Source organism: Lissotriton vulgaris, chromosome 1_1 (assembly GCF_964263255.1).
Source record: "Lissotriton vulgaris chromosome 1_1, aLisVul1.2, whole genome shotgun sequence".
Taxonomy (NCBI): domain Eukaryota; kingdom Metazoa; phylum Chordata; class Amphibia; order Caudata; family Salamandridae; genus Lissotriton; species Lissotriton vulgaris.
In genome coordinates this window covers 1,938,238,447-1,938,262,722 of record NC_141685.1, presented here as the reverse complement: position 1 = coordinate 1,938,262,722, position 24,276 = coordinate 1,938,238,447, and the positions used below count along the sequence as shown (strand labels likewise).

Genomic DNA, 24,276 nt, shown 5'->3' with positions numbered 1-24,276 from the left:
TTTGATTATCTCCTTACATCAAAAAATACATTCGATAACAACAAAGAATAGCTTACTGGCTAATCAATTAACGTGAGACAAACACAATGAGTGGAAAAACTTAATAAATTCAAATATAAACAATCCACACATAAAATGAAAAAGTGAATTCATATATCTACAGTATCTTATTTACAAATGATATGTCTAGGTCCTACTGTAAATCTCAAGGAGATTATGTTACTGTCCCGGGGGGGTGTTGTTGATTTGTCCCTCAAGCGGGAAAGTTAATTGTCCTGTGATATGCCAGGGAAAGTCATATTTTCAAGGGATTCTTAAGTGCCTAGTGGTGAGATACGTCTCTCACTATATGTCCCAATAATTTAGTTGGATCATATGGCATATATTCCTCCTGGCACCAAAGATAAGCCTACGCGTTTCGACCTTAGGGAAAATCTTGACAGGAAAGAAACTTTGTGAAGGTCTTCATCAGGGCTCTTAGTAGGTGATGAGGAGCGTCATGTTGCACCTACAGGAAAAGTTATAGGGGCATGTTTTAGTTGTAGGGTGTAAGATGTATAGGACCACATACAGTGCTTATGAAAAAAGGGGGTTTACAAATAGTGATAGGCTCAAATTTTTACATAAATCACGTACCCAAGGTTGAGAAAAGTCAGTACTGCATTCGATGGATACAGTTAGCTTGCAGAGAACGGAAAGTTGGTTCCTCACACTGCTGTGTGGTGAAGATGATTGACTGCAGTCTCTTATTTATTTAGTGCTGTGGAGGGAAGCAGGGAGAAAGGGTTCAAGTCTCCGTGTGGGTGCACCAGGTGACATCAATTACGCGAGAAAGTGAGGGTTGCGCCTGACTTGAGCTGCATGGGGACAATTGATGTCTTTTGGGCAGCTTGCGTGGGCCTTGTGCGCTCATTATTAATGTTACAGGTTGTGGTTTTACGCCTCGCTAAATTACTGGTGGCGTGCGGCGTCTCGTACCTGCAGGGATTTGAAGGGCTCTTCTTCAGCGCTACCGAGTCATTGTGGCGGGAAACGTTCTCCGCAGTCTGGAGGTGCCGGGGTCCGTTGCATACCCGGCGCTACCTTCCTCTGACGTGTAGCTTCTTGCTCGGCACTCGTTCAAAAGGTTTTACACAGTGTTCGGCAAGCGAGGGTTTTCGCGTCCTGGTTGGCAATCAGAGCGGAGCTGCCATTGGGTCGTTCTTCGGCAGTGTTGTCTCGAGGCTTCCAATAGGGCTGGATCTCGCTTCGAGATAGACGTGGTCCCGTTGCTAGGTGATCAGGACGCTTTGGGCTACAGTCGAGGAAATCGGTCTGCACGTTATGATTATGTGTTGTATTTAACACAGAGAACTGGAGATTTCTGATAATTCGTTAAGACCGTGGTTAACTGTATCAAGATGCATAATAGTCTTAGCTTCCTGCTTGGACAGATTGCTGGCTACATTTTGACCTTTAACTTGTTTGACCACAGTCCATTTCAGGTCATCTGGTCCATGGTTTTTTTCAATAAAGTGGGAGACCATGGGTGCATTTTCCTTTTGGCACCGAATTCTGGAGCGATGCTGTGATATCCTTGTTTTAATTGGTTGACTTGTTTTGCCCACATATGCAAGTCCGCAGGGGCAAATAGCACAGTAGATCACGTTACTGGTGTTACAATTAGTAAATGTCTCGTGTTTGATTTGTTTTTGCCCATAGTAGAAAATAGTTCCTTCAATGGTACTGTTGCATGAAATGCAGTTGCCGCATTTATGATGTCCTTTGACAGGCGGAAGATTCAGTAGTGACTGAATTGAGCTGTCTTGTCTCGGTGATGTAGTGTCCGCTCTGACCAGTTTGTTTCTTACACTTTCATTCTTTTTGAGTGCGAAAATGGGTGGATTTTCGAGTGGTTTCAGGCTCCGTACGGTGTTCCAATTTTTTGTGACTATTTTCTTAATTTCTGTGGTGGCTCCAGAAAATGTTGTCACACATACAATTGGGGTATCCTCCTTGTTCTTGTCTTTTGGAGTCAGAAGGGTATCTCTCGGTATATACCAAGCTCTCTTCATGCTTCTCTTCAGCAATTTCTTGGGGTAACCTCTCTCCAGCAGTTTGCACATCAGTTCCTGGGCGTGTAGGAAATAGTCAGATTTCTTAGTGCAATTCCTGCGCAGTCTCAAGAATTGGCTGAATGGTAGATTTTCTCGGAGGTTACGTTGATGAAAACTAGAGAAGTGCAGAAAGGTATTGCGGTCGGTCTCTTTGGTATATAGTGTGGTGTACATAGCGCCCTCTTCATGTTTGATCATGAGGTCCAGGAAATTTATTTGTTTTTTGCTGTATGACAATGTGAATTGGATGTTGGGATTACGATCGTTGAGCCAGACGACAAATTCTTTCAAGGTAAGCTCTTCACCTCGCCACAGCATGAAGACGTCATCTATGTAACGTCTCCAAACTTTTATATGTCCATCAAAAGGATTGTTATTGAAGATCCAAGTGGCTTCATATAGTGCCATATACATTATGGCCATTTCCGGCGCGAAGGGACATCCCATGGCCGTCCCCATGGTTTGGAGGTATTGTGTATTGTTGAATTTGAAGAAATTGAATTTCAAACAGGTTTCCGCTAATTTGAGAAGAAAGTCGGTTGGGACATTATGTGGCCGTTCTCTCTTTTCGAGGAAGAATTCAAGTGCTTCCAGGCCATCTTCTTGCGGAATGTTGGAGTATAGACTCACGATGTCCATCGTGACCAAAAGTTCCATTGATTCGTCAAAAGGTTGGCCGTCTAGAAAATTTATCGCTTCCATAGTATCTTTTATGAAGCTGGCAGTCTGACCAACAAGCGGTTTGAGAAATGTGTCGACGTATTTGGCCGGTCGTTCCAATATTGAGTTGACCCCCGATATGATCGGGCGGCCAGGTGGGTTCGTTTGGTCCTTGTGGACTTTGGGTAGTATATACATTAAGGGTGTGCGTGGATTTTTATTTATTAAATATTCACCCTCTTTTTTGGATACCCATCCTTCTTTTCTGCCTTGATTGACCAGCGTTTCTAGGCGGTTTTTAAATTTTTCATTCCAGTTTTCATTCGTTTTTTTGTAATATTTTTCGTCCGTGAGTTGACGTAAGACCTCGGCTTCATACATTTCACGCGGGAGGATAACGATCCCCCCGCCTTTATCCGCCGGCTTTATAATGAGACTCTTGTTGTCTTGAAGTCCCTGTAGTGCTACTTTCTCTTCCAATGTTAGGTTCCATTTGATGTATCTTTTCTTCTTTTTCTCTAGTATGTCTAGGTCACGTAGCACGTTCTTCTCGAACGCCAGTAGTTCAACGGGCATTTGGCTGGAGTACGGAAAAAAGGTTGAAGGATTTTTCAATCCAGAATAGTTTCTGATAGGTACGTCTTGCTGGTTTTCAAAGAAAATTTTTTGTCTCATTTTTCTAAACAGTTGGATCATCTCTAGTTTGGTTTGGCAGATATCTGGACGGACAGTTGGAATGAATGTGAGACCTTTCTGAAGCACACTTTTTTCACTGTCAGACAAGGTATGGTTGGACAGATTGAAGACTGCGTTTTCATTCGGGTTTACCATCGGTAGACTCGTCTCCTCGTTGTGATCTCCCCTTGGTATTGTTTGTTGGGGCGATTGTACCACCTGTTGCCTCTCGGGCGGCCACGAGATCTGCCTCTGCCTCTGTCGGAAAAAGGTGCCTGGTAGAATTGGCGGGCTTGGTCGTCTCTGTTGCTGGTGGAGGCGTCAGCGTCACTTGAGTTGGTTGATGCAGAGGAGTCTTCTGAGAACGTTAGAAATTGTCTTCTACTTCTGCCCCCGTATGTACATAGGGCACTGGTGTTCTGTTGTTGTTTGTAATAGTCCTTGTCCAGATAAGGGTAAGTTTTTTTCTCAGAGTAGTTTGTGATGTCTTTCAATAGTTTCTGTTTTTTGAAATCTTCTGTTGTTTTCTGGAAGATTTGATTTTCTTTTTCCAGTTTAGTTAGTAGGGCCTGGGCGTTCTCAATTGCTTTGTTGTTCTTAAAAGCTTCTTCCAGTTCTTTAATTAGCTCCTTTGGTCACGATGGACATCGTGAGTCTATACTCCAACATTCCGCAAGAAGATGGCCTGGAAGCACTTGAATTCTTCCTCGAAAAGAGAGAACGGCCACATAATGTCCCAACCGACTTTCTTCTCAAATTAGCGGAAACCTGTTTGAAATTCAATTTCTTCAAATTCAACAATACACAATACCTCCAAACCATGGGGACGGCCATGGGATGTCCCTTCGCGCCGGAAATGGCCATAATGTATATGGCACTATATGAAGCCACTTGGATCTTCAATAACAATCCTTTTGATGGACATATAAAAGTTTGGAGACGTTACATAGATGACGTCTTCATGCTGTGGCGAGGTGAAGAGCTTACCTTGAAAGAATTTGTCGTCTGGCTCAACGATCGTAATCCCAACATCCAATTCACATTGTCATACAGCAAAAAACAAATAAATTTCCTGGACCTCATGATCAAACATGAAGAGGGCGCTATGTACACCACACTATATACCAAAGAGACCGACCGCAATACCTTTCTGCACTTCTCTAGTTTTCATCAACGTAACCTCCGAGAAAATCTACCATTCAGCCAATTCTTGAGACTGCGCAGGAATTGCACTAAGAAATCTGACTATTTCCTACACGCCCAGGAACTGATGTGCAAACTGCTGGAGAGAGGTTACCCCAAGAAATTGCTGAAGAGAAGCATGAAGAGAGCTTGGTATATACCGAGAGATACCCTTCTGACTCCAAAAGACAAGAACAAGGAGGATACCCCAATTGTATGTGTGACAACATTTTCTGGAGCCACCACAGAAATTAAGAAAATAGTCACAAAAAATTGGAACACCGTACGGAGCCTGAAACCACTCGAAAATCCACCCATTTTCGCACTCAAAAAGAATGAAAGTGTAAGAAACAAACTGGTCAGAGCGGACACTACATCACCGAGACAAGACAGCTCAATTCAGTCACTACTGAATCTTCCGCCTGTCAAAGGACATCATAAATGCGGCAACTGCATTTCATGCAACAGTACCATTGAAGGAACTATTTTCTACTATGGGCAAAAACAAATCAAACACGAGACATTTACTAATTGTAACACCAGTAACGTGATCTACTGTGCTATTTGCCCCTGCGGACTTGCATATGTGGGCAAAACAAGTCAACCAATTAAAACAAGGATATCACAGCATCGCTCCAGAATTCGGTGCCAAAAGGAAAATGCACCCATGGTCTCCCACTTTATTGAAAAAAACCATGGACCAGATGACCTGAAATGGACTGTGGTCAAACAAGTTAAAGGTCAAAATGTAGCCAGCAATCTGTCCAAGCAGGAAGCTAAGACTATTATGCATCTTGATACAGTTAACCACGGTCTTAACGAATTATCAGAAATCTCCAGTTCTCTGTGTTAAATACAACACATAATCCTAACGTGCAGACCGATTTCCTCGACTGTAGCCCAAAGCGTCCTGATCACCTAGCAACGGGACCACGTCTATCTCGAAGCGAGATCCAGCCCTATTGGAAGCCTCGAGACAACACTGCCGAAGAACGACCCAATGGCAGCTCCGCTCTGATTGCCAACCAGGACGCGAAAACCCTCGCTTGCCGAACACTGTGTAAAACCTTTTGAACGAGTGCCGAGCAAGAAGCTACACGTCAGAGGAAGGTAGCGCCGGGTATGCAACGGACCCCGGCACCTCCAGACTGCGGAGAACGTTTCCCGCCACAATGACTCGGTAGCGCTGAAGAAGAGCCCTTCAAATCCCTGCAGGTACGAGACGCCGCACGCCACCAGTAATTTAGCGAGGCGTAAAACCACAACCTGTAACATTAATAATGAGCGCACAAGGCCCACGCAAGCTGCCCAAAAGACATCAATTGTCCCCATGCAGCTCAAGTCAGGCGCAACCCTCACTTTCTCGCGTAATTGATGTCACCTGGTGCACCCACACGGAGACTTGAACCCTTTCTCCCTGCTTCCCTCCACAGCACTAAATAAATAAGAGACTGCAGTCAATCATCTTCACCACACAGCAGTGTGAGGAACCAACTTTCCGTTCTCTGCAAGCTAACTGTATCCATCGAATGCAGTACTGACTTTTCTCAACCTTGGGTACGTGATTTATGTAAAAATTTGAGCCTATCACTATTTGTAAACCCCCTTTTTTCATAAGCACTGTATGTGGTCCTATACATCTTACACCCTACAACTAAAACATGCCCCTATAACTTTTCCTGTAGGTGCAACATGACGCTCCTCATCACCTACTAAGAGCCCTGATGAAGACCTTCACAAAGTTTCTTTCCTGTCAAGATTTTCCCTAAGGTCGAAACGCGTAGGCTCATCTTTGGTGCCAGGAGGAATATATGCCATATGATCCAACTAAATTATTGGGACATATAGTGAGAGACGTATCTCACCACTAGGCACTTAAGAATCCCTTGAAAATATGACTTTCCCTGGCATATCACAGGACAATTAACTTTCCCGCTTGAGGGACAAATCAACAACACCCCCCCGGGACAGTAACATAATCTCCTTGAGATTTACAGTAGGACCTAGACATATCATTTGTAAATAAGATACTGTAGATATATGAATTCACTTTTTCATTTTATGTGTGGATTGTTTATATTTGAATTTATTAAGTTTTTCCACTCATTGTGTTTGTCTCACGTTAATTGATTAGCCAGTAAGCTATTCTTTGTTGTTATCGAATGTATTTTTTGATGTAAGGAGATAATCAAAATTGAGTTGTTCACACCCAATGTGTACTCATTTGAACCTTTGAATAATGTGCTAAAAACTAGAGCATTCACTGTCAATAAATAGGACGTGAAAATATAAAATAACTTGCGTGATCCATGGTGTCAGAGGCTTTGTGCATTTAACTTTATTTACTTTGATTCCTGCCTCTGATTCCCTAAACAGAATCAACCCCCTGTTACTTTGCAAAACATATTGTAAATAGGTCAGTGGGTTACTGCTTTTGTCAGTGAGATCCTTTTGCTACTTGCAGTTTATAAGTTAAAATCCTAACAAAGAACAGTGAGCTGCTAACTTTCATCTAAGAGCTGCATGCAAACTGCAAGGTATAAATTAGAGCGTTATGTCCCCCCCCCCCCCCCCGTCTCCCCAGTCTTTGATTATCCTAATGTTGCAAAAAGTGTTATTTCTGATACAAATCAATAATGATTTTTAAAGAGAACCCCCAATCATGGTATTAAGTTTTAAATTCTGAGTTTGTGTTTCTCCAGGCCAATCACTATTAAACTATACTGTCTACTAGTATGGTTATCATGTGACTCCTACACCTTGTAGTCCTTTGTCTTATGTAACATTTCCTATACAGTCATTTACACACGTAAAATTGATCATCTCTGTGTTTATTGCTGACACCAGAAACTCAATGGCTCGGAAACAAATGGCTTGTGCTTCCACTTTTAAGCCTTTTGGGACATTCTGTGATTAAAATAAATTCACAAAGTGGAATATGTTTCTAATGTCAATAGCTCATATTAATCGTTAAATAATCGTGTGTATCCATTGGTGGAATTACAGAACATAATAAGCTGTAACTGGTCAGTGAAATGCCACACAAATACTAAAGATTGGGATGTTTTGCGCATCCAGGCTACACCTCTGCCCACCGATCCAATCCTCAGGTTATTCCCGCCCTCTGATTCTCCGCCCACAGTTCCCCTACTTTTTTTCCCCCACTTCGACCACCGAGTTTAGGGGACATTAATAGGGCACCCGTACCGCACCTGGGAGTGCATGCATGGGGGCACATATTGTGCCACCTGGAATTGCACCCATTTTCATGCACGGTGTGGCATGCATGTCACACCATGCAGGAAAGTGCTGCAGATGCTGTCATGTCGGCGGGCAGCATGTTAGGCTCTCCTATGAACCTAACAGGCCACGGTTGTAAAACCGCCGTAAAACAGCCCTCCCGACCTGGATTACATCGTAATCTGGTGGGCAGGCTTTGGCGGTGCTCCTTCGTACAGTGCGGCGGCAGTGCCACAGGAGGACTGGCAACGTCGTAATATGGCCCTTAATAAAATCAACAGGGTTTAGCCATCCATTACCAGACGCCTGTTTTAAGGGTCCAAACGTCTCAGCAGTATTCCTATTTTAGAAGGATAGCAGATGTAAACACGTATACAGTATGTATTCTAGAGTATTCGTTTTTATGATTATTTGGCAACAATTTAAGCATTTCTTCTCCAGAAAATAAAATCGCGAACAAATAATTATTGGCTGGAAATTTACCTTCACGTGATCGATACGGATTGCCAGTTCTTTTGAGGCAAAGCCACCGAAAATGAGGCTGTGAATCGCTCCCAGCCGAGCACAAGCCAGCATTGTGAACATTGCTTGTGGGACCATGGGCATGTATATGACCACCCGATCCCCCTTCCTCACTCCGTGTTTTACCAGAACACCAGCCAGCTTGCAGACCTGTGAAAAGGAGATTAAAGAAAAATAACTGGGCTTGCACGCGTCATTAAACTAGTTAATTGTTTGAAAACGTATAACATTCACATCTGGCAACAGGGGCGGCTCTAGGCTCATGGAGGCCCTGGGCAGGGAGTGTAGGTAGGGGGCCCCGGAAGAGGGGGTCTGGGCGGGGCGGAGCGCGGAGGCCAGTGAAGAGGGGGGGGGTCAGGGTGTTTGGAAGTGGAACAGAGCCGGAGGCCGCCAAATACCTGCCAGGGGCCGCCACGCAAATATGTCTCCATCCTCAAAGGATTATTATATTAAAGATATATATTGGTGTGGTGGCCCCTGGGGTTTGGTGGCCCTGTGCAGGTGCACAGCTTGCACATGCCTAAAGCCGGCCCTGCTGGCAAGCAAAGGCTTCAGCTATCCACATATTTGCAGTAATTATGGATCTGTTACTGGGTGACTAACACTTTAATGGATCACTTTACTGCAAACCAGTCCATAATTACTGAATTTACAATGGAAATCCTAATAATGGTATTTAGTTTAAAACACGGTAACTGAGCCACTTAATCATTGACCCGGAACAAGATCACAGAAATATATGCTTTCATAAAGATGAATTAAAAAAAAACGACAACGTTAGGTTTTTGCACCCTTAACTGATTCCACTCACCAAGAAGAAATGCCTTCATACTGTCATAAACGAAATACTAACACAATATGAATGTGCTGTCAAATATCCACATTAATGTATTTTTTTTATGTGAATTGCTGTTACTGACAGGGGCGCACTTGTCATTTCCTGTGGCATTTTTATGTCGGTGTTTCTTGCAGCTCGTTCAGGGGAACACAAATGTAGATCCTTAAAACAATGTGGGCAAACAAAGACATACCGAATGGGCATGTTACATTTATCATCTGAAGTGGGGTCTCGGAGCTGTGTCTATTTTATCGCAAAATCTAAAAAGTTTAACGCAGTATCTATCACACACTGATTGTTATTTTATTAGTATTTTTTCGTGTAGCAACACAAAACACCGTGGCAGTTTTATGCCTTCTTGTTCTAATAAAACCGGGAATAGGGGGATAATAAACGTGTAGAAAAAAAAGATTGGCAAGGAGAACTATTGACTAAAGCAGAGCTTGGAATGGTCTGTTCATCCACACCGAATGGCAGGGGACATGAAATTGGAGCTCTGAGAAGGGCAAAATGGGTTCGGTCGGCATTTTTCAGAGCAGCCTGGACTTCAATTCAAACAAGAATTGGCATAGCCAATAGGTCTCGCCTTTGGGACCTTATAAATGTTTAGACATGCAAAAGTTGATGTTGTTGCACGAAGGATATTGTACTGCATAACTAAATCCTTATACGGTTCCAAAGGCGAGACCTATTGGCTATGCCAATGCTTGTTCTCTTATTAATAAGAAGGGTCACAAGTTGGTGTTGTGTATACACAGCAGTATTTCATATCAATTAAAACATGGCTAGCATTTGGACCTATCAGACCTCAGGATACTCAAAGGACATAATGTAAACAAGACAGCGGCAAATTAAAGGAAATACGGATTTGTGATACAGAAAAATGCTAAAGTTTCAGGTGAAGCTTGGGAGAGTAAGAGCACAAATCATTAGTAAGGTTGCAAACGGAGGAAATGAAATTACTGAACTGAAGTTTCTTTAAACATGACCAGCAACTTCTGAGACACAATATAACGGACTCAAAACAAGGTAAATGCATTATTTAAGCATGCAGACTTATTCCAATTAAAAAGTAAATGAATGCAGAAAAGATTTTCCTCAACATGTGTGCGACATGTAGTTTCTTTTTTACTGAAGGGGACGGGGCAGAGGTCTCGGTCTTGTACTAAGCACACATATTCGTAAAGAGCCTGTGTGGTTTCACTTTCAAGCTCCGACGATCGTAGGGTGCAATGCCCGGGAGATGCACGGGGTTGGTGAGACGCAACCAGGAAGTAGGCTAGGCGGTAAATTCCGTTCCGCTCGTGGAATTTGTGTAATTTCGCGTTCCGTGGAGAACGCGGAATTGACAAAAAATCCGCGATCCGCGGCTTTGCGGAATTTTTTGCCTGTTCGCGCTTTTAAAATGCGGTTCGCGAGATATTTATCCCCGAGCACGCAAACAGCGTTCATGAACAGGAAAAAACCATTGCGAACGGGTGGTACAAGCAATTTCTCTTGTTTGCTGAACTTTTGCGTGCTCGCAGAGATTTTTTACCGTTTCGCGGAGCTTTGCATAGCCCGACTACGCAAATTCCGCCCACCCCTACCAGGAAGTCTGGAAAACTGAATCAGAAAGTAGAAAACCAAGTTTATGGCGAGGGCAGGGACAAGAGAAAATCTTGGGATGCTCGGGAGTCCACAGGAAATCGGAACCCAGGCAAGAACAGGAAGGATAAGATCATAAAGGTCCAAGTTTGCTTTCTCATCAAATAAAAAGTGCACCATAAATATTATTTCTGGTACAGTGTTGTAATTCAAGCCAATATTATATGATTGATTGTTCAGGATACATTTCCGAGGAAAACGACACACAGAAGGGCAACTAGAGCCACATTTGGGGGGCTGACTCTTCCAGCAGTATGCAGAGTGTAGATGCAGGGGTTCTAAGAAGGGGTGAAAACAACAAAGCCTCGTTAACGCGCATATGGTCTTTTAAAGAGCTGTGAAGTTCTCTGATGCGGCTGTGTGTGTGCGCGGGAAGCTGCCTCAGCCCGGGCTGACACACAGGACGGGGGCGGCGGGATGAAGCCCTTTGAGCCCAAAGGGCGTTGCGTGCCTTCCAACACATATTTGGTGTTCCCAGACTTCAGACATTCAGGGCAGCATTTCCTTGGTTAACATTCCAAGATGTGCTTGTCCGTTTGAAAAATGCAATGAAATAATGGGCAAATAGGTTTAACAGTGAAAATAGTTCCACATTTCGTCTTTATAGCTTCAGGCTGCAAGGAGATATCGGTGCTTGCTGAGCTTGCACCAATACATTTATCTGACTGTGCAGGGAAAAAAGATGGGTGCACAAAGAGACCAAATATGTACATGTGTTTGAACAATGAAGAGCCATTCTAAAAAATCTAGGGCATATATGAGACCAAACACCACGGCAAATAAAGGTTTAATATTTTATTTCTTTTATGTATTTATTTTAATGTTTTATAGAGCGCCAACTTGACCCGTGAGGGTATCAGAGGGCTTTACACAGCCCCATGATTACGTATCAGGGCGAGGTGGTAAACAGCGGAGGAGGCAATAGTTATATATTCGATAGGCACACTGTGGTAGGTGCAAGCATGTCATTGTCCTAGCAATTTGCCCATGAGAAAGGTTTTGGTCTCCTTCTTGAAGCGTGATAGAGAGGGGATTTTTCGGATGACAGGCGGGAGAGAGTTCCAAATTCTTTGTGCTGCTCCGGAGAATACCCTATTGTAGGGGTTTTTTTTCTGAAAGCGAGCAGGTTGGAGCAGGAGGGTTCTAGCAGACCGGGAGTTTCTAGTTCCTCCAGACATCACCAGTTTCTGAGCCAGATAGGCAGGGGAGTTTGTGTAGAGGACCTTGTGAGTAATGCACGCAATTTTCAGTTGTATTCTGGCCTCCATAGGGAGCCAGTTTAGTGCTTACAGATGTGGAGAAATGTGGTCAAATTTCCTGGTGCCTGTGAGTAATCTTGCGGCCGCATTGGGGCAGGCTTTTAGAGGAGCCAGAGAGATTTTGGGTAAACCAGTGAGGGTGGAACACCCATATTCCAGTCTCCATATGTCTAGTGTTCGGCTTGGACTGCCATTTTTAAGTCTAGAGCATCTATGAAGGATTTTAACTTCCACAGGTAGCTCAATTGGAAACTGGCTGATTTAGCCATTGAGTTGATGTGGTCACGCATGTTCAAGTTACTGTCGAGGAGTATGCCCAGGGATTTGGCAGAGTTCACAAAGGTCGGCGGCAATTTAAGTCTGTGATAGCTTTGATCCAAGTCTCGAGCTCAGGGTTGGCTTTGGAGAGGGAGATCAGGAGGAATTCGGTTTTCTTTGCATTGAGTTTCAGTTGGTTAGCGGCAAACCATTGGACAGTTAATTTCAAGGTCTCGTTCAGGGTAATGATCTCCTCACGTGATGAAATATTGATGTATATTTGGGTGTCATCCGCGTACATGTGGTAGATGTTGGCGGTACGGAGAACTTCAGTGAGTGGCTCTAACTAAAGGTTAAAGAGGGTGGGTGATAAGGTTGAACCTTGGGGGACACCTACTGTGACTGGGGTGGGAGGTGAAAGTTTGCCATTTATGTGGAATCTCTGAGATCGGTTATGTAGGAAGGACCTAAACCATTCTAGGACCACACCATCAAGCCCCATCCTGAGATTAAGACGTTCAAGTAGCTTATCATGGTTGACCGTAACGAAGGCGGAGGATAGATCTAGGAGGATTAGAAGGCAGGTTTTGCCTTGGTCAAGGGCTTGGAGGGATCATTCAAGATGTGGAGCATAGTGGTTTCCGTGCTGTGCCCCGGTCTGAAGCCATATTGAAGGTTGTCCAATAGGTGGAAGTTATTGATGTGCTGACTTAGTTGCTGTTAGACACATTTTTCTAACACTTTAGCTAACAGAGGGATATTGAAGATAGGTCTGACGTTGTCGGGGGAAGCGGGGTCCAGCGATGGCTTTTTTAGGATAGGAGGGCCTTGACCGGCTTTCAAGTGGGTCTGGGATAGAGCCCTGCTGAAGTGAGGCGTTGATTATTGTAGTCCAGCAGGGAATAATGGCTTGAATGACCGCGGTGAGGCAGTTAGATGGTAGAGGGTCATTGAAGTGTTGTTTGGGGTTCAAGGTAGAGAGGATTTTGGAGATTGAGTCTTCGTCGTAGTATTCAAAGTCAGTCCAGTGAGCTTTGTTTTTAGGTGGGGCCAGTGTGGGTAGTGCAGAGAATGGGGGGAGGTCAGGGAGGGGATGAGAGTAATCGGCAGGATTGAGTTCAGTTTCTAGTGCCTTGGTTTTATCAGTAAAGAAAGAGGAGAATTCCTCAGAGGATATTAGTGATTTAGGGGATTCTTTCTGAGATTTAGCCAGTTTATTAGATTGGTGTTTGATCAGCTCAAAGAGCTTGCGGGTCTGTTTCTGGCATTCCCCAATTCCGATCTGAAGTATTCTTTTTTTGAGTTCAGGATGTGTTTATTGTGAGAGTTTCTTGCCTGGCGGAGAAGTTTAAGGTGCTTAGCAGAGGGGTGCTGTCTCCAGATTCTTTCAGCTTGTCTTAGGGTTCTCCTTTCCATGTTGAGGGAATCAGAGAACCAGGGGTTTCTGTCTTTGATCTGTGACCTTTTTAGTTTTAGAGGAGCCAGGTCGTCCAGGATGTTCGATATGGATGCTGAGTAATGATCATTGAGGTCACTGACCGCAGTAATATGCATGGGGGGGGGAGAGATCGGAATTGCAGCGTGCTTCCAATTTGATACAGTCAAGGTTTTTAGTGTCTCTGATCCAGCGCTTGGGGATCATCGATTGCAGTGTCTTTGACTTGCGGGTCCCTGGTAGAACGAAGGAGATAGTGTGGTGGTCGGACCAGTCGCATGGGTCTATGAAGACAAGTTTGACTGCGGATTCTTTAGAGATGATCCAGTCCAGGGTGGCCACTTTTGAGTTAGTAGGCAGCGAGCAGGCTTGGGACAGGGCTTGATCAGAGAGGAGGTCTTTAATAGCGTTGACGTGGGGGTCTTTAAGGTCATTCTAATGTAGGTTGAAGTCAACAAGGAAGATTTATTTAGTATTGAAGGGAATCTTGGCTGTGATGATATCCAAGAGGAGGTCAGTGAAAGAGTCATTCGAGCCAGGGCGGTGGTAGAAGATGTGCAAGTTGCAAAGGGGTAGTGATTTTCTGAAAATGTAGAGGGCGAGGTATTCGCAGGAGTCAGCTAGGAGTTCCGTGACCGAGAGGGAGGATCGGTAGATGCAGGCGATGCATTCACCTTTTTTGTTGGAGAGCCTGTCTAGCCTAGCAATGTTGTAGTTAGGGGGAACTAATAAGTTGAGGCAAGGGGAAGAGCATTCATTGAGCCAGGATTCGGTTAGTATAGTTAGGTCTATGCTTTTATTTAGGATGAGGTCAGCGATATCCGAGGCATGTTTAATTGCAGAGCGGCAGTTAATTAAGAGGCCCGATAGAGGGGAGTCAGGGGGAGTGTCAGGGGTCAGGGCGGATAGAAGCACCGGCGCGAGGTTTGCTTTTAACCACACTTCTGTTGTGAAGCGTAGCTGGACTGTTGGGGTTGATGAAGACTGTGCAGATGTGTTGTTTAGGACTCGTAACTTGGGGGCAGGGGGAGTCTTGGGCAGGGTTATGGTCTTGGAGGATAGCTAGGACTTCTTCCCCCGTGAGGTCCGAGTGAGAAGAGGTGGCCGAGGTGGAGTTGTAAGTGATTGCAAGAGCTCTGGATTCTACCTCAGAATGGAGGCAGGGATGTTTGCGCATACGAAGACGTCTTAGAGGTAGCGGAAGAGGGCGCATGAGAGGGTCGGAGATCTTAGGGTGGGAGGATTGAGGCGACATGAGGTTGGTGAGGGCGTTCTTAGGGGGACAGGATTGGGGTGCTTTGAGGTTGGCGAGGGTGAGTTCCGCAAAGCTAAGAAGGTTCATAAGATCCAGAATGGATCCATGGATGCTTTGGGTTAGATTTGTCGCTCTGGAGGGTAGAGTTTCGAGATCCGTAAAGGCTGGGGGTGCTAGATCGGTGGGTTGCAAGGGTTCGGGAGCAGTGTCGGTAGCCCACGGAGGTGACAGAGGAGAAGGGTTTACTTGAACCGATTCAGGTGTCTTTGGAGGCGTTACAAGTTCACGGTAATGGAAGATGGTTGGTGGGGTGGTGAGCAGAGGTCTGGGGGCGACTCTGTTGGAGAGGTTAGAGTGTGAGCTGTCGAGGTTATGTTGCCCCTTAAGGGGGTCCGGCGAGGGGCAGGTTAGAGCTGAGGTCGGTGTTTTTGGGGGAGAGCCAACTTCGCCGTTGGTGAGGGGGTGAGGAGCTTTAAGTGGGGGGATCAGTGGTGTAGGGGAGGATCTCAGGCCAGGGTCAGTGGGAATTGGGGGAGGTAGGATGAACAGTGATGGAAGCCGTAGGGGTGGGGGTAGGCGGGTGGATAGGCAAAGTAGACTGGTAGGACGTAGAGCCTATGGTGCGGGAGTTGGATACCTTATCCGTGTTGTGTACATGATTTCTAAGCAGGGAGAAAAGATCGGCAAATTTATTGAGGTTATTGGATGAGGCTTGGATCAGAATGATGCCATTTTTGTAGAGGGTAATGGTAATGTCAGCTTGGAGCGTGGAGGAGGGGGCATATGGAATGTTTCTCGATGAGCGAACATTAAGGAGGTGAATTAGGGTTTTGCGCCAGGCTGCAACTCTTTTGGAGTAGAAGATGAGGTCCTTTGTGCAAGTACCACTGTCCGTGTTGAATCGCAAGTCGGTTACCAGGATCTCCGGGTGGCGTGCTTGAAAGATTTAGTAGCGGTTTTGGAGAGGTGGGGGCGGTAGACCAAGGTAATGGGATTTTCCCCCGTCCAAGTCAAGGTGGGATGTGTCATGTTGATTTGGGAGGGGTAATAGAGTAAGTTAAAAGGGTAGAGGGACGGCAGTGGCCGTCGCTATTTTGGAGTCAGGCGTTGGGTTTTGGGCTGAAGTTTACAAGCTGTGCAAGTAATCCTAGAGCCAGAAAGAAGGAATTCAGAGGGTTGTGATGCACTCTTAAATGAGTGCAATTGTAACATAACCTCACTAGGGGAGAGTATTCATAGGCAGGGGCCGAGGGGACAAGCTAGAGAGTAGGTAGAATAGGTATGTGCAAATAATCCTAGGGCCAGAGAGAATTTCGAGGGTAGAAATGCACTTTTAAATTAGTACAATTGTATTCCCGCCTCACTGGGGGTGAGTATTCATTGGTGACGGTGGAGGGGAGAAGTTAGGGGATAGGAAGAGCAGGTAGGAGCAAGTATTCTTAGGGCAGAGAGAAGTCAAAAGGCAAAAATACACTTTAAATTAGTGAAGTTAAAAGGCAAAAGAAATGCACTTTTAAATTAGTGCAATTGTAGCGCAGCCTCACTGGGGGTGAGGATACATCAGCAGGGGCGGGGGGGGAGAAGCTAGAGAATAGGTAGAGGCAGAGCGCCGCCATTTTAGATTGGGAGCCCAGCTCTGGGGTTAGGATTTAAATATCAAAAATGAGAACTCCAAGAAATGAATCCTGCAGGCAGGGGAAGGCATTGATCCTGAACTTTAGTACTCTGTTAACTGCAATGCTGTCGGGTTGTGGTATCGACCCTTGAGCTTAGCCCTGTCTCCAATGCAATAGTGGTAATCACTAGCAATAATTCTGGGCTTTGGAAACACCTAATGCATAGCTGGTAAGTCCTTGTGCTGTTTTTGCTACAGCCCTTTCAGGATATGGTGTGAATCATGGGCCCTGCTACTGCCTCCCAGTAAAATACTGGCAACTCCTGTTACTATTACTTCTAATTTCACTACAATTTCAGACGATTCGGCCGTGCTCCGTTGGCACAATACTGATCCTGGCCATATTTAATTCTCTATTTCAATGCTGGCAGTTGCATCACTTCTTTTAGAACACAGCGCTGTTCATGGGCCATAACTCAGGCAATACTTCAATGTGGACTGGTACCTGACCTGCATAGTACTGATCCTGAGCGGGCGGTAGCTTTGGCTCTATTACAATGTTGGCAGTGGCAAGCGCATCTTCTGGTGCGTTGCACTGTTCTTGGGTTGCAGCACTGCCACGATTAACTGCCCCAATCAGTGTCCAGAGCTCAGTTTACATTGTAATCTCAGTAGATTCTAGCAAACTTTCGAAACTAAAGTAATGACAGATTCTGATGCGGTGGTCTTCAATACAATACTGGAAGGTACTGGCACTGGCTGTGGGGCTTAAAACTGCCCACACTTAATGACACATTTTTCTGTGAGTTAGACGTCATGAAGACACAGTGTTAAGTATGAGAGTGGGACCTGGGAATTGTGTTTAGCTCAAGTACACACAAAAGTCCACACAATACACCTGCGTTTATCACATATTCAATGGTTTCCAAAAGGAAGACAGCGATTAAAAGCCACTTTTATCATGATGCTCTAATCACGGTGCAAATGGTAAACTGGGCCCAATACCTACTGTAAACTGGTCTGCCCTTGGAAGTTGGTTTCACCAAACCACCAAGGATAGCTGAAGTAACATCAGCGATCCCTACGCTGGGGGTGCGATCACAGGATTCACTCCTGTTCCACCGCCAGCGTCTCCCTCAACAGCCTCTTATGTGAAGCAAAAGAGTTAGGGGATATGCAAAACGCGGAAAGGGCGTAAAGTAATCAGAAATCTTGGAGCTCTATCTAACTGTGCTGCTGTTTACTTTCTGCTACTCGCTTTTCCTTCGTTACTCTCGAAGCCAGCGGTAGCACACACAGTGCCAGAGGTACAAAAGGGCATGGCAGTAGTAGCAGATGCTACCCCTGGCTGGCCCCTGGTTGACGTCCATGACGCCTGCCACCTAACGTGCTCGCCGAAGGCAGGCAGCTGCCCGGGGGCTGCTGAGGAGGCACTGTGAGGCCACGGGATAGATACCTGGTGGAGGCACGGCGGAAGACCAGCATTTCCTGAACCCTTAACAACACTGTCACACTGTGCAGACTATAGGCAGAGGCGGGGGAAGTTTGAAGAACCGTAGCGTAGCAAACTCAGCCGGGAGTAGTGAGGGCAGTCCCAAGTGTAAGCAGGGCTGAAGCTCATTCTGAGACCGGCGAGGGTGTACATTCTAGAGAGACAACGGTTCCTGCTGCCCCAGAAGCAGGAGTTGAGGGTGCAAGAAGACATACCAGCAGGCTACAGAAATCCCCTCAGTTGCTGCCGGCCCCTCCCTGAGAGGAAATCTCGGGGCTAGAGCAAGAGCCGCCCCCAGTTCCACCGAAGCTGCTCGGAAGACTGTTTACAATGTAGCTCCTGCACCACGGGGACAGCCCTGCCATCCTCACCCACGGAGGAGAGCTTAGGTGCCGATCTTCTGCTCTGGGCGGCTGCAGGCATCACATCACCAGAGAGCGCGGCTCCAGGGAACGGTTCTATCACCTCACAGCGCAGAATACCGAGCACAGCCTCAAACATTCTATCACCATAGAGCGTGGGCCCACCCCGCGCACACCGCCTCTAACAAAAAGGAGATCTTAGGGCTAGCTGATGAGGCGTGCGCCGCACTGAAAGCGACGGGTGAGCGTGCGCTCATGAGCGGGTGCACGACCAGGCTGACCCCCATCGGTTTCCAATTGCGATAATTGGAAACAGATGGCGCTACTGCTTGCTCCCGAGCAGCCTAGGCCACAGAAGACAGAAGGTGGGACATGCACCCGCCTTGGACCAAATGCATGCTGTCTTTCCAAGAGACACATGCAAAGGCCAATAGCAGGTGGGAAAAATAAAGCACACGCTCGTACGTGTTTAGAGTTGAAAAGCCCTAACTTAAAGTCTCGCAGAGCAGCACATGTGCTCTGGCGAGACCTAAAAAGCATGTTTTCTGACCTTTAATAATGGTAATTTGATAAAGGAGGGCATCCTGGAGCCTGAAATTCAAGGCCACTGGGATCTTTTCCTCTTTCCTTAACCCCTTCACTGCGGTGGCTGTTCCGCCGCAGTGCTAAGGGGCCGGGGCGGAAATGCGGCGGGCGCATGCTAGTGACGGAACCGCTCCGTCACCAGCGTCGGTTGCGCTGTGCTTCTGACGGAGCGGTTCCGTCATGGCCCCGCCCGCTCAATAGAACGCTCAGCGCAGGCGCGGAATCCGCGCCGCGCAGGAGCATCGGGTGGGCCATGACGGAACCGCTCCGTCATCAGCACAGCGCCACCGCGGCTGATGACGGAGCGGTTCCGTCATCAGCAGGGGAGGGGTTAAAATTGGGGAAAGCAAGTAAAGAGCCAGACTATGTGCAGTGTAAATTCTAGTCTTTCACAGAGCAAGCAAAGCCAGCAAGCCAGAAGCTTTCAAAATAAAATGACCCACAATTTTGCATTTTACAGCATCATTTTTATAGATCTCGATTATAGAGAGATAGCTTTTACAGACATATTCGAAAGGGCACTCATAAAACATATTAGTTTGTTTGCAAGCGAGACTGACCCTTGCTGACCCTTTCTAGGGACAATTAGGTGGTTTTCCAAAACAATTATAAACATGGTGAATTATGCATTACAGTTTCACTGGGAAATCAACTGAAAGTCCATCTCACATTTGGTACAAAAATCTAGCTACAGATTTAAAATCCTAAAACCAACTTTCAGATTTCTAGTACAGATCTCGTCGGGGGAAGAGTATTTTGTGTCCCCTATAGGTTCGACTGATCTGAAAGCATTATACAGTAGAATGCTTACCCAGGTTCCAGATCCCACACAACCTAAAACAGCAGACATACCCAACAGACTACTATCATCCTACAGGCTACGCCCTTATGCAATTCGTATATAAGATACTATCATATCAAAGTGATAAAACAAGGACCATAAAATGCCTTCACACGAGTCATTAAATAACTGCAGTAGCAAAAAGAAAGTGCCCTCCGGTACCAAGAATATAATGCAAAAGCATCAGCTAAAAGTAATGCCAAGTATGAATATAAGCTGTAAATGTACAAATTATTTCTACGTCCAAACATCAGTTTGACATAATTTAGTGAGGTAGTTTCCCGCCAATGGCAAAAGCTGGATACTTCGAAAAAATTGAAAACTAAAATGAAAAAAACATTCTTCCCACAAACACTACTTTATTTTGGTAAGTGTTTCGTTCCCAACACAAGCTGTGATTTGCTTAAAAACATGACTTGGGCTCTCTGATATTTGTGTGCGCCCCCAGTATTAGCCAGTCATTTGGATCAAGCACTATCATTTACTGATACCACAAACCTATGGCTACGTTCTGTGTGTTGGTCGAAAACAGTGACTTGTTACACATAACACCCAGGTTATGAATTAACATTAAAGACCCTGATAGCTCCATACATTAATAGATCACACTTTCAGTGAATAAGGGCACATCTGTCTCCACATGCGAGTTAAGGATAACAGGAACCATGAAAAATTAGAATCCTAAACCATGGACTCTGTGTGCGACTGAGGAAAAGCTTTACCTGCTTAAACTCAGTCCCTCTCTCATCCCGACCTTTTCTTTTAATAATGGCAAATATTCATCACCTTCCTTGCATTCACCTCCTGGAAGGTTCTAAAATGAGCTAGAAAAAAAGATCAATGTTCATCTGCAGAGATTCGGTTGGTGGAGAGTCTTTCCCACAGCAAGGGGTTCTACCCACCTCCAATATCTTGCATCTAGTCTTCTCTTTCTCCGGCAATTCCCATCCCTCATTCTATACACATTTAATGTTAATCTTCAAACTAATTTTCTTGCAATTGTACCATTTCCGAATGCTAGTGATATGTTTGCAAGGCTACAGAACCAGAAAACTGAACATGAATATTTTAATCATAAATGACTGTGCAATATATTAGTTATGATCCTTGGTTTATAAATGCGTCGAGGTTAACCTGTTTCAGGGGTCTAAACTAATCCTAAATCTGAAGCTGGAATAGTAAAATAATCCTCTAGCATGGTAACACGCCATTGAGAAAGTGCAGCAAATGAGGTTTAAACCCTTTCTCCTATATCAATCACAGATACACAGATATTCATTACATATTGGCGTGCCCCATTCCCACTAAAAGGCCTTGTCCTAACAGATGCTCTGGGTATTCGTCTGAAGCCGGAGAAAAACCAAGCATGGAATTTCAATCCTTAATATACCCCTGTCTATATAATCACTGATCAATGAGATTCATGATTGTATTGGTGAACTCACAGAGAAGAGAAGACATGGAAAGATTTGCAAATGGTACACTAAGACAAGTCGGCAACCTTTGAGAATGAAAATAAAACAAGACATACATTTAGGACTGCTAATTCTAGGATTTTTATCTCACTATAATGGAATGAAGTCCTAGTTGAGTAGGATAGGAGAAGGTACCTGGTACAATGAATATTTACATTATATGTTTATTTAGGGTTTGTGTAAAGCACTACAAACAAACAGGAGCTAGTCTCTAAGTACAATAGTTTGTCAGATACATTGTCCCAGAGGGAAATTAAGACACAATATGGTTACAAATAGAACCATTTACCATGTAGCCTAATAAAATGATAAAGTCATAGGAAAGGCAATGGAGTCTGAGTCTAAAAATGTGTGCCCAGGTGCTGAGCACAAGCTAGTTTCCTTGTCTAACTAGAAGGCCTGGGTTGCAGCAAGAAACAACAACAGCAAGCACAAGATGAACGGCTAGTCTTACGTCTGCCATAATAGTTGGGTTCTTAGCAACGTTATGAATCTTTGAAAGTCAGTTTACAGTCTAAATATGGAATGGAATACGCTCCATAAACATGACCTTTGAGTACACAGAGACTGTTTTCCAAATTTCTTTAGCTGAAAGGCCAAAATAGATGGTAAATTGTGTTTTCAGATCTTTTTTTTTTTTTAAAACCTTTATTGACAAACATGGTTATACAGTAGCAAGCATGTAGCCACTCCGAGTCGGCTGTCACAATTGTCAGTAAATATACCGGATGAGTCAGTTACACAGCACTTCAGCCGACAACCCGGGGGTCCGGCGGCAATTAAGCAAACATGTCATAGCCATATATTCAATCGCAGGAGAAATAAGGTCTTTTTCTTTTATATTTTTTTGGAAAACCAAACAAACCAATAAAAAGGAAAAAAAGTAAATAACTGTTGAGGCAAAACAAGAAGCTTATATACAAGTGATCCTTCGGGAGAGGGAGAACCGCATCCAAGGATCGTACAAGGCAACAATTGAAGCTAAAAAGCCACAGGGAAAGCAAGGAGGGAGGGGGAAAGGGGGAAGAGAGCAAGCAAGCAGTATATTGACAAAAATCAAGACCAGAAGGAACATCCAGTTAAGGGGAGTGCAACACCTCTGGTGGATTCACAAAGGGGGGAGTACAGATCTCTCCACAATACTGATTTCGCTGATTCCATACCCTCCCCGACTTCTTGGGTCTGCCCCGGGCGACAGACCGTTTTCCCGCGAAACATGCAACAGTCCATGTTTCTTGACCAGGCTGACAGACTAGATGCCCTCGACGATCCCCACAGTTGCGCAATATCACGCTTGGCGACCATATTCCCTAAGGTGGCCCACTGTGTCTGAGCCACGTTGTAGTCGTTGGGCTCCCACACATTCAGAAGACACCTTCGGGCCTCAGGCAAGATCGAAACACCCGTCACTTCTTCCATGACGCCATGCACACGGTTCCAAAAGGACACCACCGCTGGACATTCCCACAAAATATGTAGGAAGGTACCCACCATTCCACATCCACGCTTACACAATCCATCCAAAGAGTATCCCATATGTATCAATCGAGGGCCCGTCACGTACACTCGGTGTAGGATTTTCAATTGCACCAGTCGCAGACGAGCCGGGATCGCCATCTCCTTCGGGGAGGATATCACTGCCTGCCAATCCTCATCGTCAAGTTCCAATCCATCTCTGGTCCAGGCCTCAGGGAGCTGTAAAAGAAGGTCTGCCCGGTCATTGATCAGTTTCTTATATATAAGAGAGATCGTACTGTCCGGGACATGGCCGTCGAGCACTCTGTCCTCCAGGGGGGAGGATTCCGGAACAAGAGTGCCGGTCGGGAAGACCGAGCAGATGGCATGTCGGACCTGTAGGTACCGGAAATATTCTCGATCACCAAGTTTATTTTCAAGTTGCAGCTCATCAAAAGTCTTTATCCTGTCTTTCCGTCAAAGATACCCCACCTTGCTGATACCAATGAGATCCCATTTCTCAAAGCCCTTGGTAGTCCACAAATTGCCTAACCTCTCAGAGACATAGAGTGGAGTCGCTCGAGTGACAGTGTCTGACCAGCCCATAGCCGCATTAGCGCTATACCAGATCCGCACCGCTACCTTGGTGGGCCCTGTTAACGTCGTATCTGACCGTTTGGAGTAAAGTGCCCTGTAGTAATCCCCGCCCGGGAGCAGCCATTTATCCATAGCAAAGGCCGGGTTAGAGACTGGGCCATACATTGCGTAATTAACCGAGCTCAATTGAGAGGCCCAGTAGTAGCGCCTGATATCAGGCAACGGTATACCGCCATCGTACCAAGGCAGCGTGAGCTTAGCCAAGGCAATCCAGGGACGCCCGGTCCACAACAACTTTCTTTGGAGGCTCTCAATCTCGTGGAAGTAGCTGGTAGGCACAAGGTCAAGAGTGTTTTGAAGTGCATATAAAAATCTAGGGAGGGACATCATTTTGAAGAGAGCTGCCCTGCCCACCAGGGACAGCGGCAGCCTACACCAGGCTTTCACATCAGCCTTCAAACGAAGAAGCGGGGGGAGCAAGTTGCTCTGATCCCTGACTGCAGGATCGCGCAAGACATATATACCTAAATACTTGAATCCAGAAGGCGAGATTTGTATCGGGCAGTTGCGCGGCACGAGTGGCGTATCGTCCGTGAGCGAGTAAACACAGGACTTACTCCAGTTGATCACTAAACCAGAGTTTCTACCGAAGGAACCAAGGACGTCCAACAGCACCCCAGACATTTCCGAGGGGAAGTGAGATAAAGGAGTATGTCGTCCGCATACAATGAGATGCGGTCTTCAAAGTCAGGGGTCCATCTGATACCCTTGAGTGACGGTTCCTACC

General features: G+C 45.5%; 1 protein-coding gene across 2 annotated transcripts in view; it reads right to left on the bottom strand.

The window, feature by feature from the left end:
- The window catches only part of ACSS3 (acyl-CoA synthetase short chain family member 3), a 1,235,137-nt gene that overhangs the window by 947,702 nt on the left and 263,159 nt on the right, over positions 1-24,276 (bottom strand). For both annotated transcript variants that reach the window (XM_086919605.1, XM_086919608.1), the window contains exon 3: positions 8,337-8,525. In XM_086919605.1, the coding sequence (XP_086775731.1) occupies positions 8,337-8,525 (189 nt within the window). The remainder of the gene's footprint in view (positions 1-8,336; positions 8,526-24,276) is intronic.